Source organism: Petaurus breviceps, unplaced genomic scaffold (genome assembly GCF_028583685.1).
Source record: "Petaurus breviceps papuanus isolate PSGF00001 unplaced genomic scaffold, PetGlider_PUasm1.0 90696, whole genome shotgun sequence".
NCBI lineage: Eukaryota > Metazoa > Chordata > Mammalia > Diprotodontia > Petauridae > Petaurus > Petaurus breviceps.
The window spans coordinates 1,673,254-1,696,902 of record NW_027187314.1 but is presented as its reverse complement, the minus strand read 5'-3'; the positions used below and the strand labels follow the sequence as shown (position 1 = coordinate 1,696,902).

Genomic DNA, 23,649 nt, shown 5'->3' with positions numbered 1-23,649 from the left:
CAGGTGGCTAAAGAAGGCAATGCAAAAATTAACCATTGGAGAGTAAAGTTGTGAAGAACTGTCTAGGGGTCAGCTAATCAAACATTACTTCCTGACAATTTAATTCCTTTAAATATATTTGATTCTGAGTTTTATTTTAACACTCTTTTCTCTCCTTACTCCAACCTTGCTTTACAAACAGACGGCCATCTGTTTCATCTCCAAAAGTTTTTATCTTAGTGATGCCAAACTAATATTGCTCCTTTAAGATTAGTTTAAATAAATCATATGCACAATCCTTGAAAGGCTCTCCACAGAGATTTTGTCTTTTTCCAGTAAGGGTTCATTTCACTTAGTAACCTTGGTCAATGCTTAGTTTCACTTTCATAGGAGTGTAAACAGCACTTGATTAAGTCAAAGGCTTGCAGAATAAAACACACTAAAATTTTGAAGCTTTCCCATTAGACTGAAAACAGCACTGACTAGAAAAAATATAGTGCTTTCCCACCAGATGCAAGTCCTACAATCTATTCATAATTTCCTTAGCAAGCACTTTAAGCCCTTAATATCCTTTAAGTTTGGGGAGGGTGGGCAGCCTGTCAATAAAAAGGAAGTGGGGTGGAAGTAACAAGGCTCACTAGTCTCGGGAAAATCCTTAAAAGTCTGATATAAATAAAGTAGTTGGAAATATAAAAGAAAAAAGGCACTACCACAAATGTGTCATTTTGTTATCAATACTAGGTTTTTATGAGAACAGCCTTTCGTTGGTGTCTAAATCTTGCTGTTAAATGTATGACTTCTATAAATACTTATTCCAGGTTTTAAATACTTTTAATTTGGAAGATCCATTTTTAAACTAGAATACAATTCTGAAAGTATACCTCACCATTTCTGACACTTAACTAAACATAGTCCTTAAGACCAAGAAAGCATTGTTGCATGATTCAATAAACCTATCCCTGGAAATCTGAAGCAACTTCTATACAAAAGTCAAATCATTCATGTCTCTCTCAAAAAGTTTAAAGAAAGCAATGACTTTCTAGCATAACAACTTACCCAAAGCCAATACAAAATTTCTGGACAAGACCAATGTGGGAGGGCAGCTAGGTGGCGCAGTGGATAGAGCAGGTAGGACTGGAGTAAGGAAGAGCTGAATGCAAATTTAGCCTCAGACACTAGCTTTGTCACCCTGGACAAGTCTCTTAGCCCTATCTGCCGTTTCCTCATCTGTAAAATGAACTGGTGAAGGAAATGTAAAGCACTTTCTTTGCCAAGTATCAGACACGACTGAACGACAGCAAAAAAAGTGTGGAAAGGGTTCTGATTACCCATATTCGTTGCAAGAGTTTTGTTTTGCTTTCTCTCTTTTTTTTTTTTAAGTAGGCTGGTGGGAGAGAAATACTTAGAAAAGAAAAAGATAGGCCCAGGTGGCCTCCAGCACACCAACTTTTAAAAGAATCTCTCCTTTTTTAAAGCCCTCGGGTAGTGGCTGCACTTTCCACTCAGCTCCGGTTCCTAGGCTTCCGATTCTATCCTTTCCCTTGACATCCCCAAATCACATTCCCCACATTTCCCGCTCCCCCTGCCTCCCCACCCCCACCCCCGTTCAGTTCCAATTCCCCACAGGCACATCCAGGTACGACCATTAGACAGGTGAGTAACTCAGGTGGGAGGGAGGGGGACAAATAAAAATAAACGTGGCATCGTGCTGTCCAGGTGCCCGTGGGCGCAGCGGCCCCGCTCGCGGGAGAGGCTCCCAACACGGCTCACGCATCCCCGCCGAGGTCGGGAGGGGGATTCTGGTCTCCCACTGTATTATTAGGAAGGGAAGGCCTCAGGTGAGCCGGGCCGCGCTCTGGGCTCCAAGCTTGGGGGCAAGGAGACCAGGCCAGGCTGCAGAGGATGCTACCGGCCCCGAGACCGAGACTTTCTCTTGTCTAACAGGGGGAAGGGGACGCACCCCCCCACACACACACACATATACACACATACACACCCATACCCCCACGCGCGCGCGCACATACGCGCAACATCCGCAGAAAAAAACAAAATACGCCATCCCGCATGCTCACCCAGGCCATGCAGCTGAGCCGAGAACGACGTGCTCGGGGCCACCGGGTCTCGGACCTGGGAACCTGGCCCCTCCTCCCCGCCCCTTCCCTGGGGTCCCCCAGGCACTCACTCACCAAAGTCCAGGAACTGCTTAATGGAAAGCGGCGATGGGGAGAAGCGAGAGTAGCGCTCTATCTGCTTGGGGACCGGCTGCTTCAGCAGCCACCGGTAGAGCCGCATCTTCCTCGGACCCCGGGCAGAGCCCGCAGCGGCGCACAGTACGGGGGTGGGGGGATGGCGGCAGAAAGAGGAAGCTCCGCGACGGAAGACCCGACTACGGCGCCGGAGCCGGGGCGGAGCAGGGAAGAAGCGCGATGAGGAGGGGAGGACGGCGGCAGCGCGACCGCAGCAGCACCCTCGGGCCGCGTTGAGCCCTCCGCGGGCCAGAGGACCGCAGCCCCTGAGCAGCTGCCGTTCCAGCAGCGGCTCCTCGCGCCCTCTGCGCGCGCGCCCTGGCTCCCTTCCCCGCCTCCCCGGGATCCGGGGAACGTTCGCCCAGCGCGCGCTGCTCCCGCCTCAGCCCCACCGCGGCTGCCACTGCAGCAGCCACAGCAGCAGCAACGGCTCCCCCCGGAACATCTCGCTCGCTCTCCCCCTCACCCCTCCCGGCGGCTGCCAACCCGCCGGCCGGGAGGGCTGTCCGTCTGCTTCCCACTCCCCGCCCTGCGAGGCGGAGTTCGGCCACAGGCTGCCCCTTCTCCCGCACGTACACACCCGTACACACCCCGAGAGAGAGACAGAGGCAGCGCTAGGACCGCCGCCAGATCCGGTTCCTCATTGGTCCCCGGCTTCGGCCTCGTTTTCGTTTCCCCTGAGATTTGACTGAGCCCGAGGCGCGTGCTCCCCTGGGTCGGACCCGGGAGGGTTTGGAGCCAAAAGTGGGAGAGCGGCCCCAAGCGCAGTCCCTCTCCCGGATCTGTGACCTTCCATCCCCTGGGGGGTGGTGGTGAGAGGGATATCCACTGGGTCTCCCAGGATCTGCTCTGATCGCTGCATTCGGAACCCAGCTCTGTCCTGCAGACCCTGCTGCTCCCCTACGTGTAGGTGCCCGCCTCACCCTCAGGGCTGTGGTGCACGGACGTCGGGATCAGGGGCAGCCCTGGGGTGGCTTGACACTCAAGTCTGTTACCTAAGTACATTATCCAGGGCACCGCTGTTAAAATACCCGAGGCTCTTCATTCTGATTGACATTGTTGGCCCTGCAGGATCTAGCTTCAGTTGAGTGACCCCATACCCAAGGTTAGCTTTAACTGTGAAACGATGGCGTTGGACCAGAGTCCTTCCCAAACTTATTGGCCTACCGCCACCTTTAAAAAAAGATGACTCAGCCGTCCTGGGGTTAGGTTAGATTAACCTTTATTTTTATTCAGTGCCCCCCAAGTGCACTTGGAGGCTACTATCGCCCCCCTGGATCGTCCCAGCGGGCCCCCCTCCAGGTATCCCACTTTGGGAACCTATGAAAACCTAAGAAAAATTAATTTTTATTATGTGACTCCTCTCTCGTGGTCTACCTTTAAGCCAAAATGGACTATTCTTCCTATGGTTCCCTTACACCACTACCCCCGACCATTTTTTCACTGTACTTTGTGCCGAAAGTGGCACCACCCCGCCCTCTTCCCTAACATCCACTTCTGTCAATTGAAATCCATTCCTTTGAAGTCCTGTTCACATGCTAATCCTCATAGTAGCCTTCCCTGAGATACCTACCTTTAAATATACATGTAGTTATACCCCTTTAAAAATATACATGTAGGGGCAGGCTTGTTGCATTAATAAGTCAAACAAGTCCTTCTTGCCTCTGCTCAGCCATCTTTGTAGGAAGCCAGTGGTTTTCTAAACGGTTTTCAGCTAATATTCATGTAGAGCAACAAGCACTTAGACCTGTGCGGCTACTTAATGGAAATCCTATCTAAGGAGGTACATTTCTGTATCAGAGCTGTGTCACACGCCCCTTCCTGCCCACTCTGTGCTGGGAAAGTAGGATCAAGTCAAATAATGCCTTTTTAATTGTATCCTCTAGTATTATAGCTGTAGGACAGTACTGTATTATACTTCTGTGAATGTAAAATATCCTGTACCTGCTTATGGTACGTAGTAGTGACCGTGCTATACCAGAGGTGTTTTTAATGACGTTATTCTAGATAGACTTTTGTTTTTTCCAGATGATGATTGAGAAGCTAATAAAAGGCGCCAGGTACCACATCAGTAACAGAATGCTGTTTTTCTGGGATTTTTAAAAACAAAAAACTTCTTTGTGGGGGAGGGGGCTGTTTTCAGGGGGTTTTTTTTGTTTTTGTTTTGGAAAGAGTGAGCTGAAAGTCTGATGTGTATAATTTTTTTAATTAATTAATTTATTTTTTAATGCTTTATTAACTTCTGATTTACATCATTCGTTTCCGCCAGATTTTGAGTTACAAATTTTCTCCCCGTTTTTCCCCCACCCATCCCCCCAAAACAGCAGTCCCACATGATATCCCCACCTCCAATCTGCTCTCTCCCGTATTTTCTCCCATACCCGTTTCAACTTTTCCAGTGGATCTCTATGCCTCAGTGCCTGTATATCTTTTTTTTCTTAATAACATGTAAGATGGTATTAATAATAGTATATATACACACACATATATACATTTGAATATTTGATTTTAAAACTTTCAATTCCAGATTCATTTCCTTCCCCCCCTGCCACCCTCCCCCACTGGGGAGACAAGCAGTTCAGCATAGGTTGTACATGTGCGGCTAATGCAAAACAATAACATAGTAGATGTATTGTAAAAGACTGACTATATTTCCCTCCCTCCTATCCCACCTCCCACTTGTTCTATTCTCTACTTTGATCCTGTCCCTTTTCACAAGTGGGTGCTTCCACCTTCCCTCCCCCCCCACCTGCCCTCCCTTCCATCATCCCCCCTCACATCCCCTTCCCCCCTATTCTCCTGGAGGGTGAGATCCCCTATTTAGTGTGTGTTTCCCTCCCTCCTCAAGCCAGATTCAATAGGAATAAGGTTGACCCATTCCCTTTTGCCTTCCTATTCTTCCCCTCCATTGTAACCATTTTCCCTTGCCTCTTCTGTATGAGATAGTTTGCCCCACTTTGTCTCTCCCCATCTCCTCTCATTATATTCCTCTCACCTCTTAATTTCACCTTTTAAGTATTATCCCTTCCTGTTAAATTGGTCCCGTGCCCTCTAGCTATGTATACCTGTAAACGTATATACACACATTCACATATGTATTCATATGCCCGCATACCCTCATATAAAGACATATATATATACATATATATATATTTCTAATCCCTTTAACTACTGAGAAGAGTTTCATAAGTTAAAATTATTGTTTTTCCATGTAGGAATGTTAATAGTTCAACTTTGCCCAGGTGGCTCAGCGAGCAAGAGCACCGGCCCCAGTGGCGGGATGACCCGGATCAAATCTGGGCCCAGACACTCAGCACCACACCCAGAAACAACAACCGGCCGTGCAACCCCGAGCAAGCCATTCAACCCCAATTGCTTTAAAAAAAAATAGTTCAACTTTGATAAATTCCTTATGATTTCTTTTCCCTGTTTACCTTCTCATGCTTCTCTTGCTTCTTGTATCTGAATGTCAAATTTTCTATTCAACTCTGGTTTTTTCAGCAAGAATGCTTGAAAATCCTCTATTCCACTGAATGACCATATTTTCCCCTGAAACATGATACTCAGTTTTGCTGGGTAGGTGACTCTTGGTTTTAATCCCAGCTCCCTTGACCTCCGGAATATCACATTCCAGGCCCTTCGATCCCTCAGTGTAGAAGCTGCCAGATGCTGGGTTATCCTGATTGTGTTTCCACAATATTCAAATTGTTTCTTCCTGGCTGCTTGTAATATTCTCTCCTTAATCTGGGAATTCTGGAACCTGGCTATAATATTCCTAGGAGTTTTCTTTTTGGGATCTTTTTTAGGAGGTGATCAGTGGATTCTTTCAACCTCTATTTTGCCCTCTCGTTCTAAAACATCAGGGCAGTTTTCTTTGAGAACTTCCTGGAGGATGCTTTCCTGGCTCTTACTTTGGTCATGGCTCTCAGGCAGTCCAATAATTTTTAAATTATCTCTCCTGGATCTATTTTCCAGGTCAGTGGTTTTTCCCATGAGATATTTCACATTGCCTTCTATTCTTTCATTTGTTTGGATCTGTTTAAAAGCATCTTGATTTCTCATAAAGTCATTAGCTTCCATTTGCTCCAATCTAATTCTGAAGCAATGATTATCCTCAGTGAGCTTTTGATATTCTTTTTCCATCTGGCAAATTCGACTTTTTAAGGCATTCTTCTCCTCATTGCCTTTTTGAACCTACTTTGCCTGTTTTTTAAGGTATTATTTTCTTCAGTCAGGCTGTTGACTCTCATTTTATAATTTTCTTGCATTGTTCTCATTTCTCTTCCCAATTTTTCCTCCACTTCTCTTATCTGCTTCTTAAGGTCCTCTATGACCTGTAACCAGCTTGTATTTTCCTTTGAAGCTTTTGGTGCAGGAGTTCTGACTTCACTGTTTTCCTCCTGTTCCATGCCTTGCTCCTTCTTGTCCCCAAAATAGGAATGTAACGTTGGAATCTTCTGTCTGCTTTGTTTCCTTTGCCTGCTCATTTTGCCACTCAATTATTTGACTTTTGGGCTTTTTGCCACAGTAGGACTGTGCCACCAGACAGGGGAGTTTTCGTCCCAAACGCTGGGGTTTTCTCAGCTGCTGGAGGTATTAGATGGGTGCCCTCTCTGAGATCTCCACACGCCCTGGCAAGCTGGACACACACCCCAGGACCTCCACCCTAGACTGCAATCCAGATCCAAGCAGGTTAAAGCAAGAGCGATTACCCCTCAGACTGGTGCTTGGTCCCCCTACAGTCTGCAGGCCAGGAGCTGAAGCTGCCACGTGGGGCTGGCAGACTGTGCTGGCGTCTTAGCGGTTTCTCGCTCCGGGGGCAAAAGCCACGCACTCCCACTTACTGGTCCCAAAGTCCAGACTGCACTGGCCTCTCACCTTGTCCTTCGCATGTATGTGTTGATAAATCTGGAAACGGCCACAGCTGCTGCTGATCTGGAGTCCCTCTGGCCAACGGCTGTTCAGGCCGGCTCTGGGGCTAAAGCCTCGGCGTGGTGCTGGGCTCGGCTCCCAGAGCGTTGCACTGGCCGATTCCTGCCGGCCTGCCGGGCTGTTCTCAGCGAGAGGTTAGCTTCTCTGTGTCATTTTGTGGGTTCTGCAGCTCCAAAGTTTGTTTAGTGTCCCTTTTTACATGGATTGGGGAGGGTGGAAGCTGGAGCCGTGGGAGGGTCGTGCTTCTACTCTGCCATCTTGGCTCCGCCCCCCCTAATGTGTATAATTTTGTTCAATGACTGCAGAACCTGGAAAGGCTGTTGCTGCTATTGGTGCCTAGCAAATTGCTATTGGTTATCTTTTTATATAAATATATACATATATATATATATATATATAATTTGAATTTTTGGAAACTTTAGCTGTGATGTCAGCTTTGGAAAAAAGTATCCCACTTGTACTGTGTTGAGTTGGCATTGTACAGAAATTAACAGCCATATTGGTCTAGAAACGTTAAACTTAACTTTTTTTTCCATTTGTACAAGGGTAACACACTGTATTAAATATGTAAGGTCTTATTTACATGGGTTTGATTACAGAAACTAATAAAATATTCTCTAAATAAAAAATATATATATACATGTAGGTCAAAAAAGAGTATTTTATATGAAACTGAACTTCTGTTGCCTACTATTCGGTTTTTTTTTAATATTAGATATCAATATTATAAATTTAACATAATAACAAAAATACCCTCCTTTGCTATATATACCCTTCCAAATTTCCTTCTGGCTTCTGTTTATTTAATGTTTCATTGACCTTTTTACCTTTTACCATCATTATTGCAACCCATCAACTCCACCCTCCCACCATCAAATAGAAACACTTCTTTGTAACATGTAAGTATAGTCAAGCAAAACAAATCAGTAATGCCTTCACCGTGTATGAAAATGTATGTTTCATTCTACACCTCTAACTCCTAGTTTCATTCTGCATGCTTTATTATCAGTCTTCCGGAGTTGTAATTTGTCACTGAATGGATGACCAACGTTCATAAGTCTTTAAAAGTTGTTTTCTTTTTCATTATTGTGTAAATTGTTCTCCTGGATCCACCCACTTCCCAGATGTCATAGTATTTAGACTGTACCTAAATCTCTCTCCTTGCTTTTATTATACTTTCACTTGCATTCAGATTTACTTTTATTTTTAAACTTCTTAAGAAATTGGGTTTGTGTCATATATTATTGTATCCCATTTACATAGTGCTCAGCACATACCATGATGGCTACTGTGAAGGGCATCCCCAGTAAAATCCTGTTAACAGTAGTTAAAAACATGTTGAGTTATACTGAAAAACTGTTACCTTGATATTTGAATTCAACAGGTGTCTGTTAAAGAACTCTTGTGTGCAAGTCACTATGCTAAGCAATAAGGATACAAGGACAAAAATCAAATGGTCCTTTATCTTCAAGGCACTTCCCACCAAGAAGGTATAACATAGAGGAGAGATGTGTAATTACAAACTCAATTTTAGAAAAGAAAGAGCAGTGATGGTTGGGAGATGTCTAAAATAATCTAGATGTGAGTTTACATGCCCCTTTTTGTTGCTGCAGACAGGAAGACCACTGATGAAAATTTAATTTCTCTACTTCCAGATCTAGAAGAAGCTGCTTTAGGTAGCCATTCAGACACTTCCAGAAGCTTCCTACCCAGGTCTTCTCTAAGAGAACAAGACCAGGGCAGTCCTGTTGCCTGCTGCAGATATAAAGCATGAAAAGTAGCAACTGTGTTGTGAGTCGAAAAAGAAAGAATTTGAAACATCACTTTTAGATAGTGCTTTAGATTTACAAAAAGCTGTCCTCACTACAACCTGGGCGTTAGTAATATTATCCACATACTGCAAATGAGGAAACTAAGCTCCTGGTGAAATGCCTTGCTCAGGGTAGTAGCTTGTCAATTGGGAGAAACAGGATTTGAACTCAGGTGGTTCTCATTCAAGGACTAGTAGTTCTATTGTGGGGTTTTTTTTTCATAATCTTTGGAGGGAAAACTTTTTTCCTAACTTTATTAGGATTAACACTACCTCTACTGAACATGTTGCTAATTTTCACCCTTTCATTTTTCTTTTGAATGTTATCCTATTATGCAATATTTGGGGGTTTAACTATATAAATGATTACAAACCAATAAACTCCTATCAGGAACCACGAGACCATCTGCAGTCCTGGGCAAGGAATTAGGAGTCCTGAATTGTAGATCTGAATGTCATCAAGGTATTGAATGATTTTCAACCCAATTCTTTTAGCCTCTCTGGGTGATGAAGGAGAATGCACCAGACTGGAAGTCAGGAGACCAGGGTTTGAATCCTGACTTCAGTTGATTAACTGTGTAACTAATGGCCAATATACTTGAAAGAGATTAAGAGAGATGAGCCTCTCATTCCCTGTGATGAAAAAGGCTGTCTACCATGAGAGGGAACTGAGGAACTCTGAGTGCAGATTGAAGCATACTTTTTACACTTTCTTTCATTTTCTTGTTTTTTTTCCCCCAGTGTGGCTAATATGGAAATGTGTTTTGCATGATTTCACATATATAATTGGTATCATGTTGCTTGCCTTGCTCAATAGGTGGAGGAGGGACAGGAAGGAGGGGGAGAATTTGGAACTTATTTTTTAAAAATCGGTTTATTTATTTGTTTTTAATTTTCAGCATTTACTTCTATAAGATTTTGAGTTATAAATTTTCTCCCCCTCCCTCTATTCTTCCCTCCCCAAGAAAGCATACAATCTGATATAGGCTATACATATACAATCATATTGAACACATTTCTATGTTAGGCATGTTGTAAAGAAGAATTAGAGCCAAAAGGAAAAACCATGAGAAAGAAGCTAAAAAAAAATAGAGCAGAAAATAGTATGTTTCGATCTGCATTCAGACTCCATAGTTCTTTCTCTAGATGTAGATAGCATTTTCCATCATTACTCTTTTAGAATGTCTTAGATCCTTATATTACTGAAAAGAGTTGTCTATCAAAGTTGGTTATCGAACAATGTTGCTGTTACTGTGTACAATGTTCTCCTGGTTCTTCTCACTTAACTCAGCATCAGTTCATGTAAGTTTTTCCAGGTTTTTCTGAAGTCTACCAGCTCATCATTTCTTATGGAACAATAGTATTCCATTACATTCATATATCACAACTTGTTCAACCATTCCCTAATTGATGAGAATCCCTTCAGCTTCCAATTCTTGGCAACCACAAAAAGAGCTGATACAAATGTTTTTGTACATGTGGGTCCTTTCCCCATTTTTATGATCTCTTTGGGATCCAGACCTAGAAGTGGCATTGCTGGGTCAAAGGGTATGCACAGTTTTATAACCTTTTGGGTACAGGAACTCAAAATTTAAAAAAATGAATGTTAAAAATAAAGAGAATAAAAATAAACTAGAAGAGTAGAATTGGCATAAGATATTAGTAGTCATGTTTTTAAGGGATTTTACTAAATTGTTGCAGGGAATGTACTTTGTAGAGATTTCCCTGGATGTTGAAATGTATCTTATATAAAAATAAAATTTTATTTTTGTTGTTTTTATAAAGTTTAAAAAATTATTTTTTTAAAGAAAAGAATGAGAACAGAGCCTCAGATACCTAAGATTCCTTATCTGTAAAATGATGACTATTAGGGTGGGAAGAAAGTGGTGCATAAAAATTAAGATCTTGGGTTTTCATGCATTTAATCATATATCTCCTTTGCCTTCACAAATAAACTTCCCAAAGTAGGTTATATATCTCCACTCTGCATATTAGAACATTTCACATTTATACAGGTCTTGACAATTTCACAAAGCTCTTTCTTCACAACTACCCCCAAGAGGTTGGTTTATGCAAATGCTGGCTTCACTTTATACATAATCTGTATAGACTCAGAATAGTTAAGTGACTTGCTCATAGTCCCATAACTAGTAAAGCCCAGAATCGAGATAGAATCAAGATAGATCAGATGTCCTAATTCCAAGTCCAATGCTTTTACCACTATCATTCTGGGTTAAAAAAAACTAAGGCATTTGGGGCAGCTAGGTGGTGCAGTGAATAGAGAACTAGCCCTGGAGTCAGGAGGCCCTGAGTTCAAATTTGGCCTCAGACACTTAACACAAAACTAGCTGTGTGACCTTGGGCAAGTCACTTAACCCCAATAGCCCTACCTTCCCCCCTCCAAAAGAGCAAAATCAAATAAAAAAACAACAAAACTCAAAAAACTAAGGCATTAGTTTAAGGTTTTTCTTTAATAGTAGATTTTACTATAGACATTTAGTATAATAATGGAATCAGCTTTGAGTCTTGTTCTTCTGAGTTTTTTGTTAATTACTCAGAAACTTATCTTGTTAACTTTAATTAACATATCTCTTGTTCTCATAGCAGTAGAAGGAAGTAGCCTGGGACACAGTACCCATGTGTACTGGATAGCAGAACATTTTCAGTGGAATCTAGCATCTAAGTTGCCTCCTAAGAAGAAATGCCATGTGATCTAAGCAAATTACTGAAACGTGGAAGAAATTACTTATTAGATATATGGATAGGGAAAGAGTTCATGACCAAACAAGAGATAGAAAGATTCATAGGAGGTAAAATGTATAATTTTGATTACATAAAATTATAATTTTTTTGCACAAAACCAGTGCAGCTAAAATTAGAAGAAAGGCAATAAACTGGGGGTAAAATCTTTACAAGTTTCTCTGCTAAATGTCTCATTTCCAAAATATATAGGGAAGCAAGTCAACTGTATAAGAAAAAAGAGCCATCCCCCAATTGATAAATGGTCAAGAAATATGAATCGGCAGTTTTCAGAGGAAGAAATCCAAAATATCAATAGCTATATGAAAAAATGACCTAAAACACAAATAGAGGTACCACCTCATACCCATCAGATTGGCTAGGATGGCAAAACAGTAAAATGACAAATGTTGGAGGGCTGTGGGAAGACTGATACACCAATGCACTGTTGGTAGAGCTGTGAACTAGTCCAACTGTTCCAGAAAGCAGTTTGGAACTATGCCCAAAGAGCTATAAAACTGTGCATACCTTCTGATCCAGCAATACTGTTACTGGGTCTGCACCCCAAAGAAAGCACCCATATGTACAAAAATATTTAGCAGCTCTTTTTGTGGTAAAGAATTAGAAATTAAGGGAATAACCATCAATTGGGAAATGGCTAAACAAGTTATGATATATGAGTGTGATAGAATACTACTGTGCTATAAGAAATGATGGAATTTCAGAATTAAATTTTTTTTAAAATGCATATGATCTAAAGAACTTGGCATTCCACAAGTCAACAATTCTGGAAAAGCATCTTTTAGGTGGCTGAAAGAAAATCCATCAGATTGTATTGTCATGTTAGGGGTAGAGCTAGCAGCTGTTTCAAAAGACAGCATCAATCTTTGATGCTCATAAAGACTAGACTTGTACCATCCTCTATATGTCACCCTCAAACCCAAAGACCTACCTCCAAATTTTCTGTTATTCTATTTGGGCTGAGGTAGTATAGCTGGCAGTCTTCTTTTTGTTATTTTCCTGTCAGTACTTCCTTTTTCCCTTCAGTCATCCCAAGACTTCAAGGAAATGAAAAATCAGTACCTTCTAGGAAAAAGGTCAAAAATTCCTATTCTACTTTGACCTAGTTCCTCTTGTTTCATCACTTTGTTTGTTTTCTGAGAAGGCTGAATTGATTAGAGATACCCAGGGATGGGACAGTATGTCAGTATGTCACTCCCAGACAAAATATTTGGGACCAAGAACCTCCCATACTTTGAAAATATGTCATATTATTAATTTTTAAGGCAAATTTCAAAATTTAAATATGAAAAGATGTCAATTAGGCCAACTCACAGAGGACGTCCTGTTTTCTGGTATTTCAGGACATTTGGCATGGAATAATTGTTCAAATTATTGTTCATTTTTAAAATAATTTGTTCTTTTCATCACTTTTCCAGGTTTTGAAGATGTAGACAGTTATAGGTAATATGTGCCAAAAGGACAAGAACAGGCTTATTTTTCAATCACTGGGCGTGGTCCACATACATAAATTGCTGTGCACAGACAAGTATTATTTTTTAAAAATAATGTTAAACCCTTTTTTATTATACATTATTATATGCCTTTTCCAGAAAAGATGATTAGTGAACTTCTGCCCTAGGGTTCCGCTGTCTTCATTGGTGAATGTTGCAAATTCCCCACAACATCAAAGCATGCTCCAGCCATGGCTTCCTTTAATCCCAGGCCATTTTCCTTTCACTGTCCTGCTGTACTCTGCTCACCTCCACCACCAAGTGCTTTCCAGTTGTAGAACCATAATCTAATTGTAGCCCTTTCTTGACAAAGAGGCAAATGGTAATTGTAGTTTTTCTCATTTGGAAGAAGGGACTGAAGAATCAAAAGAAGTAGAGGCAAAATGGGATGGGAGAAGCCCAGGAACTTTTGAGACTAGGAGAGGGCAAGGGACTGGGGAGCTTTGCACACCTATCATAACTAGCTACCTGCTAATTGTAAAGGAAGGGCAGTGTAATGTTAAGGGAATCTGAAGATCTTCCCTGCCCCTTAATAGGCCCATGTGACCTGCTTTGAACTCTAGCCCAGCCCACAGCTGAGTCACATGGAGCCCATGGTGGGAAGAGTTTGCCAAATGGGTAGAGCAGGAAGGGTGGAGCAGAAAGAGAGAACAAGGCAGAGCAGTAAGCTTGGGTGAGAAAGGAAGGAATTTTTTCTAGGGAAGCTTGTTTTTTGGGAGGCCTAACAGAGGGAAGGCTTGGGGATGGTGGTGCTCCTTGCATTGGTGATATGTATAAACTACTTTTTTATCATGGTGGAATTGGCTTTTTGGTATCTGAATAAATACCTTGGTTTTGTCTTTGAGGAAAAGAGTGTTATATTTTGCAATTCAACACTGGAAATATGCCTGCATATTCATAGCAGCTGCTATTTCTATCACTGGACCTTGTCTGGCTCACTAACCTACTTAAGGAGTGACCTTCTTAGACAAAATTTGCTACCTCACTGGGACATGGTCAGTTTATCCCCTCTTCATTTCCTCTTCCTTTGCTTTACTGATGCCTGTTGAAACTGGCATAGCTTACCTAATATCTTGTTTATTTGCCTTCTGTCTTTCTAATGGATTTTGTCTACAGATAATGGTAAGCTGATTTTTATTGATTCTGGTTGAGTGTTTGCTACTAATGAGTAGACCACAACATGGAGAAGACAATGGAAGACCTCTGGATAAATAGCCCAGAACTTAACTGAAATCCTCTACTAAAGTTCTCTTTTACTCTCTGGAGACAGAAAGAAGAGCTTCCAAATCAATATTGCCATTGTACTCAAAAGGGCATGTTGGGGCAGCCAGGTGGCGCAGTGAGTAAGAGTACCGGCCCCAGTGTCGGGATAACCTGGGATCGAATCCGGGCTCAGACACTTAGCACCCACATAGAAATACCTGGCTGTGTAACCTTGAGCAAGTTACTTAACTCCAATTGCTTTAAAAAAAAAGTATCCATTACCACTAACTAGACAGAAAATAAATGTATTAAAAAAAAGGGGGGGGGGCATGTTAATTTCCTCCACTAAAACTACACTTTCTATCCCTGAATCTTTCCAAACCATAATGCCCCTGCCAGAGCTGTCACTTCCTTCTTTGTGTAGTCCTTCTCAATTAGAATATAAGCTCCTCAAGTGCAGGCACTGTATTTGCTTTTGTGTGTTTCTCAGAGCTTAGCACTGTGTTTGGCACATAAGTGCTTAATAAATGCTTTTTCATTCATTTATTGCATTCCCTTTTTTCTCACCAAAACATGATTTAACGTTTGTTCAGGATCTAAAATTTCTCTGGGTTGAAATCTAGAAATAAAAGTTATAGTGGAAATCTAAAGGGATTAGTACTGGAGAACTGGGTTCTGGTCCTAACTCTATCATTAACTAATTGTGTATATGACCTTGGGTCCCTTCCAGCCCTGATATTCTGTGATTTTGATTGTCTGCATGTGACCAAGGCAGATATGAGGAGTGGAAATCTTGGTTCACAGTGTATTTAATTTACAAATTAAACACCTAGCACAATACCTTGAGAGCTAAGCATAATCCCTTGACCAACAAGCACTTAAATGCTTGCTGAACTGAATGTTATGTTCCAGTCCATCATAGATATAACAAGTGTATTTTCCAAACCAAAAATTAGGATGTGTTACCTAACAAAGGGTCTTTCTTTTGCAAAGCCTTGTTAGAAATATGGTTTGTCCCCTTTGAAATTTTAACTGTTCTGGGAAATCTGAGATGTCTGATCTAAACAATCATGAAGAATTGTGGAAATCCTACCCATATTTCTGGCCTTACCTCAGATACCACCTCCAGGAAAACTTTCTCTGATTCCTCCCACTGATCTTTCTCTTCTCATCTGAATTCTCATTGTGCTTTCTTGGCATCTCTGTGACACATTTGGGTGGCTAGGTGCCACAGTGAAGAGAGTGCCAGGACTGAAGTCAGAAACACTAATCTTCTGAGTTCAAATTTGCCCTCAGACACTTACTAGTAGTGTGACCCTAGGCAAGTCACTTTAACTCTGCCTCAGTTTGCTCATCTGTAAAATGAACTGTAGAAGAGAATGGCAAACCACTTCAGAATCTTTGCCAAGAAAGCCACAATGGGATCACAAAGAGTGGGACACGACTGAACATATGACATATCACATGCTATATTCTATTTTTATTTGCACCTTTGTATTCCCACTCCTCTTCTTTATACTGTAGTCTCCTTGACGACAGTGACTATCTTAATTCTTTTTTACATTCCTTGCAAGTCCTAGTACCATGAATCATAAGGCCTCACTGTTGCTGAGAAATCAGGACTTGAAGAAATCCTAGCACCTACTCTGCCTTCTTTCATCACAGATCCAGGAAGATAGAAGCTGAAACCTCAGTCCCCCTCAGGCACTAGGTTGGGAAGCCTCTTCTGTTCATAGGTCACCCAGCTGCCTTCTGTTAAGGTAGTAATTAATTTACCCTCTATCCCCATATGCTATCTAAGAGTGCAAATGAGGAAATATTGCCTGAAGATCACTACTAAGGGCCCAAGTAGGCAGGTGCTGCTGACACCACATAGTAAGGGAACAGTAGCCAACCATTATCACTCAAAATCACCATCTCAGGCTCTGCTGTAGGTCTCATTCCTTATGGGCCATGATTCACCCAACTCCTTTTACCATCAGACCTCTGGGCCCCTGTACCAGCCCAGCATCACAGTTTGAGATAGAAAAGAATGTGCCTTCCCTGGTCACACACTGCCCAAAATGAGCAGCTTCCTTTACCATGTGTGGTTTACCATAAATGCTTAGGTCTCCTTTTCTAAGAAATAGAATACTACAAACTACTGATACTTCCCATGTCCTAAAGATAGCAAATTCTACCTCTGGTTTCCTTCATCCATGTGATTCAGAATTGACCTTTCCTGAGGCAAAAAAAATCCCTTTTCTCATCTACATTATCCCTCACTTGTCCCTAGCCAGCTTATCCTTGCTCCTGACTAGACTGAAGCTACTTTGCCCTTTCCTCCTTCCATTGCATTCTCTGGAACACGTCTCACATACCATCCTGTCACAGTCTTTCCATCTTCTTATGCTCATAGAAACTTGTTTTTCTCTGGAATAAACCTCATCTTCTCTAAGAAGAAGAAGCCAGCTTCTCTAATGCTGTTTCCTCTTTTTGTCAGGCTTCGAACACAGTGGGAAGTGGAATATTTAGCAGATTCCTAATTCCTCATTACCACTTCCAGACCAATCCTTCAGGGCCATCATTGAGCAACTTTTCCTTTGAGGTTCATTCCATACTTCTGTATCACTTTCTACAGTTTCTCCTTTTGCTGACCTACAGGTCATTCAAACTTCTCTTCCAAAGAGAAATCTGATTCTTGTTTTCCTCCATTCCAACTCCTGTCCTCATACTCAAGGACTTCAGTGTTACATTGATATGCTCTCAAGTGCTTTCGCTTCCCATTTCATCAACCTCCTCATTTCCCCTGACCCACATTTCTATTTTACCTTAGCCACCCAAAGGAATAATCAAACCTTAACCATCAATATAACTCCAAACAGGGCCATCTCCGAGATATTAAGCTGTGAAATTCTCCTTATAATTATCTGCCTTTCCCTCTCCCTCTACTTGACTGGTCCCAAACCATTTTCCCCCTCCCCTCCTTATTCAAACCCTATCAGCTGACTGATACTGCTTTCTCCAAAGTTATCAGTGATCTCTTGACTGCTGAATCCAAATGACATTTTCTGAGTCCTTGTCCTAGCTGGCCTCTCTGCACTTTTTGAGAATGGTGACTACCTTTCTTTCTTGGACATTATCGCTTTGCTTCAGTGACGTTGATTACTCTTGGTTCTCCACTTTCTCAGCTGACCAGTCTCCCTTGCTGGATCATATACTACCCCCTTAAAGCTCAGTCTTGAGTACTATGTGTTTTATATGTATATATACACACATGTATACATGCATGTATATGTACATGCATGTATGTGTGTGTATACACACAGAGAACAATACTCAAGACTGAACCTTAAGTGGGGGGTGGTAAATGATCCAGCAAGGGAGACTGGTCAGATAAGAAAGAGGAGAACCAAGAGAAATCAGTGTCCCTGAAGCAAAGGAAAGAGAATATCTAAGAAAAAAAGGTAGTATACACATACATATACATGCATACATGTAAAAACATATAAGACCTTCATTTAAAAAGGCCAAGGTTCCCCACTGCATCTGCAGCCATTTTCAGTCATCCTGAACTATATGTTGCCACTAGATCTAGATGGTTCTGGAGAAGAGAGTGGAGCTGGTGACTTTTCACAACCCTCTCTCACTTAAATCCAATTTACTTGCAAGTCAAGACGTCATTAATCCTCTTTGAGAATTAAGGACAAACAACAACAATGTGTTAACTTGTTCTCATTAGCTCCCATGGATGGGTTAAGTTGTCATGTCTATGATTTTGATCTATATATCCAATTGTAGTGTTTCTCCTGAATTCTGGTTCCTCATCAGCAATTGCTACTGGACCTCTCCATTTGGGTGGGCTTTTTGACGTTTAAAAATCAATATCTCACCAAGTCCTAAATGGAATATGAACATCTAGCTTCCTGAATTTACCCCTCCTTCAAACTTTCCTATTTCTGTTGAGGGCACCACTATCCTCCCAATCCTCCAAATACGTAACCTGACAGTCATCCTTGATTCTTCCTTTTTCCTGTGGTAAAAGGGGAAAATGATAGATTTAAAGTCAGAAGATGCAGATTCTAATCTTGCTTTTGCTACTTACTACTTGTGGGGTCATGAGTAAGTAACTTAACCTTTCTTGGTCTCAGTTTCTTTGTTGCACATGTGTGGGACAAGATGACCCTTGCCCAAAATAAGCAGAAATATCTCCAAGTACGGTCTTGCTATTAGAGGCAGTCTAGTAGGAGAGGCAAGATACAAAATGCAAAGCTTGGTTATATACCCAAAAGACCACCCCTTCTCCCCCACTTTGTCCTGTCCTGTTAATTAGGAACTGAGGCACACAATCTTTTTTTTTTTTAAAAGCAATTGGGGTTAAGTAACTTGCTCAAGGTTACACAGCCAGGTGTTTCTGGGTGGGTGCTAAGTGTCTGAGCCCGGATTTGATCCCCAGGTCATCCCAACACTGGAGCCGGTGCTCTTACTTGCTGTGCAACTGGCTGCCCCTAAGAGGCGCACAATCTTAACTGCAAAAATCTGCTGGTGTTTGCAGATGAAATATCAGTAATATCAAAAAGCAGAAGGTACATGTCTAGTGGACATGAAAACAGACAAAATATGTCATCAGTATCAACTTAGATATGAAAGCAGAAGATAAATGTCCTAACAATATCAATATAGATATGAAAGCAGACAACATTTTATGAATCATGGGGATTTTAGGACATGGTGACCTGCCCCGAGTTCCGCAACAGGATTTCCAATTTTATATTTGTATAGGTCAGATGGTGGTCAGTGGAAACAAGTCTGGGACATTGGGCCTATGGTTAAATTTGCAGGGAATGTGCTTTTCCCTCCTATGCTTAGCTAAACTTAGCAAAAAATTCAACTTAGGACCAGGGAAGTAAGGCAAGGGTACCAGGTTCCCAGCCCAGGTTACTAAGTATTTGGTACTTTATTACAATTCTGTTCAGATTTCTGGAATGTTACCTGATAAATTTTCACTTTTATTCCATTCACACACAATGAGAAAGTTAGACTACATGGTTTCTAAGGCCCTTTCCATCTCTAAATCAATAATCCTATGGCCAATTAGTTGCCAAGTCCTCTTCATTCTCTTCCAAAATATACTATGCTGTCTATTTTCCACCTCACACTACTACCACTCTAATAAAAGCCCATGTTATTTCTTCCTAAAGACTCCTAACTCATATCCCTGTTTTCAGCCTCTCCTCTCTCAAAATAATTTTCCTAAGGCTCATCAGATTATTTTTCTCCAAAAAACTTTGGGGGATCCCTATTATTCTCATAAAGAATTAAAAACTCTTCAGTCTTGCTTTTAATAAGGCCCTCCACAATCTGGTTCCAATTACTTTTCCAGTAATAAACTAAATTACTTGTCTTTACACAGTTAGCAAATCAACAGGCATTTATTAAGGGCCTAGTACGTGCCAGGGGCTGTGTTAAGCACTGAGGATAGAAAGGCAAAAAATAGTCCCTGCTGTCAAGCAGCTCAACATTTCATCCAGACTCAGCCCTTACTTATTCCCCTGCCACAGGACTAATGTCTGTTCTCATAAAGAACCAGCTAGTATTTCCTCAAAAGGTTTTGAAATCATCTTCAAGGGTTATACGTGCTTCTGAGCAGAGCTCCAGTTATGGCCATTGAAGGATCAATGGAACCTTCCTCCAGTTGAAAAACTACTATATCCTTGGTGAATGTCCCTTCCATGTTATGACTAAATAATACTATCCTTGTTTGAAAGATGGAGAGATATGAAATATCCAGTAACAATCCTATCCGTTCAGAACTGATTGGATAATCAGACTCAAAGAAGAGAGTCAGTTTCAATAAATGTTAAAAGACTACTAGTACATGCCAGACAACATGATAAACACTGGGGACACAAAGAAAGGCATAAGGTAAGTCTGCCCTCAAGGAATTCACAATCTAATCAGTGAAAATAATAAATTAAATGGTAGCCATGTGGCACAGTAGATAAAATGCAGGACTTGAGGTCAGGGAGACTCGTCTTCCTGAGTTCAAATCTGGACTCAGACACTTGCTAACTGTGTGACCCTGGGCAAGTCACTTAACCTCTTTCTGCCTTAGTTCCCTCATATGTAAAATAAACTGGAGAAGGAAATGGCAAACCAGTCTAGTATCTTTGTCAAGAAAACTTCCAGTGAAGAGTTGGATGTGACTGAAAATGGCTGAACGTCATACATTAAAAGGAGGCTAGCAAGTAAGGAGGGGTGGGAGGAGTTCAAGGGACCATGATGAATTCCTGCAGCCAATGTGGAAAATGATCTGAGAAGTATGAGTTACAGAGTTGATTTAATCTTGAACAATGCTAAATTCTGGGGATTATGAAATCTAGGATAGCCAGGTAGGAAATGATGAGGTGAATTCCTTCCTTAAATTAGTGGAAGATCTGTGAAGAGTCCTACAAAGAAGAGTTGTTAATGTGACAGGTCTACAGTGGACTAACCGAGAAATCTGTGGTTGTCCCTGTATTACATAACATTTTTAATGATTTGGATAAAGTCATAGCTGGTACATGCATCAAATCTGAGAGGGATCACTAACCCACTGACAGAGTCAGGGTCCAAAAAGATCTTAACAGGCCAGCCTACAGAGGAGTGGCGAACTGCTACCTCAAGGTCACATGTGGCCTAGGTCCTTGGGTGTGGCCTTTTGACTGAGTCCAAGTTTTACAGAACAAATCTTTTTATTAAGGGGATTTGTTCTGTGAAGTTTGGATTCAGTCAAAGGGCCACACTTGAGGACCTAGAGGGCCACATGTGGCCTTGAGGTGCCAGGTTCCCCACCCCTGGCTCAGAGCATAGGGCTTAATCTATTAGTTGATATTCAGTAGAGATAACTATAAATTCTTGCATTTGGGTATTAAAATAAAACTTAAACATAGGATGAAGGGAGACATGGATAGATAGTACCATGTCTGAAACAGATTTGGAGATTTTAGTGGACTACAAGCTCAGTTAGTCAGCATTGCAGTGTGGTAGCCAAAAAAAAGCTGAAGTAATCTTGGGCTGTATTTTAAAAGGGCGTAACTTCTAGGAACAGGAAGCTGATAGTCCCATCATACCCTGCCTTCATAAGACTTCAAATGGAATACTTTATTCTGTTCTAGGCACCATCTTTCAAGAATAGCATTGACAAATTGGACAAAGTCTAGGGAAGGGCAACCAGAATAGTGAAGGGCCTTGAATCTATGACATGTGAGGACTGATTGAAAGAACCAAATATGTTAAGCCTTTAGTAGACTCGGGAAGAGTTAGCATAGTTGTTTTCAAGTATTTGAAGGACTGACACATACTGACACAAGGTATTAGACCTGATCTGCCTGGCCACAGAGGACAGAATCAGAACAATGGGTTAAAGTACAAAGAGGCCAATTTAAACCTCAAGTCAAGAAAAACTTCGCTAAGAATTACAAATGTCCACAAATGGAATGAGTTGCCTCAAGAGGTTGCGGGTTTTTCCTCCTTAAAGGTCTTCAAGCAAAGGCTGGATGACCATTTGTAAGGCATGTTCTATTGGGCACTGCTTTGGAGTATGAGGTGGACTAGGAAGCCACTGAGGGCCCTTGAAACACTCAGATTCAGTAACTTCTTTTTGCTAACTGCTCTATGATCTTCAATTTCTCATTTCATTCCAATTCCAACCACAAACCATCACACTCACCTGATATGACCCTGACCCACAATGTCATCATACTTGACATTCTGTTTTCCATCTCTGTCCCTTTGAATAGGCCATCTGTCATAACTGGAATAGTTAACTTTTCCTAATACTTGGTTTCATACTAGGCTTAGCGTAGGTGCCATGTCTTGTGAGAAACTGTAATGGGAATGTAAATTTAAAGATCTTCCCTGCCCCTAGGCTAAAGTGCACCTGGAGCCTGGGGTGGGAGGCTTGTTTTTCAGTAGATACTTCTTGATTGGCCAGTGAGTCAATAAGGTTGTTACATTCTCTAAGCCAGGAGAAGGCTATATAAGCCCTGATGTGTAGCTTTGTTTTGGGGCTCACTTTGAGAAGTGTTCTGTGATTTGATCTGAATTCTGGGAAGCCGTTGTTGAGAGTCCCCCGGCTTTGAAGAACCCAGATGCTGATTTGATATGGATGTAATGGTTGGACAGTTTGGAAACTGTCTACTTGACCTGTTTCTCTGTCTTGATAATTCTGTCTGTATAGTCTGAAGTTTGGGGTGCTGACCTTTTTCCCCTGAACTAGTTAAATGATACATATTTGACTGATTAAAGTAAACTTGTTAACCCATTTTGAGTTGCTTTCCATTAACAAAGCAGATCCAAGAACCTGTGGTGGCAGCGACCCTGGGGTGCTTGCTGCTACAGAAACCTTCCCTGATTACTCATCAGGAGAATTTTTTGTCATAAAGAATCCAGGAAGGTTATGATAGAGTCAAGAGAATCACACAAAAGATTGCAAATGTAAGTTCCATATAATTCACAGTACATTTAGCCAAGACTCACGGAACACTTATTGTATGATACTGTTAAATCAGAAAACAAATGACCAAAGAGTCAGAGAAGTTATGCAACTGCTGTTAACCCTGAAAATATCAAGGAGATCATGCAGGTCATCATAACCACAGTTAACTCTAAGAAATAAAATAACCAAAGAGCTCCCAGTAGTCCTAAGCAAAAATCTTTTTTTCTTCCATTAAAGGGGGAAAACTAGACACATGTGCTGGTACTTCCTCTGGGAGACAAACTTTAGTGAGACCAAATCTTAATACCTGTTGCAGTGAACTGTAGCCCTGACAACTAGGGGTAACAGCCACAATGAGACAAGTTTGATTCATAGCAATACTTCATGAGTGGAACGTGGGTCCTGCAGAAGCTTGTCTGAGCTCAGGGACCCCCTGGTGCTTGTGTGAAGCAATTCTGGGATTTTGCTGCAGCTGAAATCATGCAAAGGATTCTTGTTATGCCAAGCTCAGCTTGGTTGTTGGGCCTTACCTCTGGAAAACAGAATATTTCCTAATGGTAAAGAGAGAATCTTGGCATGGGGATCCTGACAATACATAAAGCCCTAGTGTCTCTTCTGAACTATAATCCTATATCACCAGCTACCTTCTGGACATCAGAAGCTGGATGTCCTGTAGGCATCTAAAATTCAACATGAACAAAACAGATTTATCTTTCCCTCTTCTTAACCCTCTTCTACACTTTCCCCTCTTAACCCTCTTCCACACTT

The 23,649-nt window shown here is 41.6% G+C and overlaps 1 protein-coding gene across 3 annotated transcripts in view; it reads right to left on the bottom strand.

Moving 5' to 3' along the window:
- PDK3 (pyruvate dehydrogenase kinase 3) overlaps nt 1-2,968 on the bottom strand; it is a 109,950-nt gene extending 106,982 nt beyond the window's left edge. The window contains exon 1 of one of the 3 annotated variants that reach the window (XM_069065643.1): nt 2,816-2,968. Coding sequence is in view for 1 of the 3 variants with exons in the window: in XM_069065642.1 (XP_068921743.1) it covers nt 2,166-2,271 (106 nt within the window). In the remaining 2 variants the exon portion in view is untranslated. Of the gene's footprint in view, nt 1-2,051; nt 2,073-2,165; nt 2,760-2,815 lie in introns of those variants that run through there. The other 2 variants (XM_069065642.1, XM_069065644.1) reach the window with 2 other exon arrangements.
- Between the last annotated feature and the right edge of the window lie 20,681 nt (nt 2,969-23,649).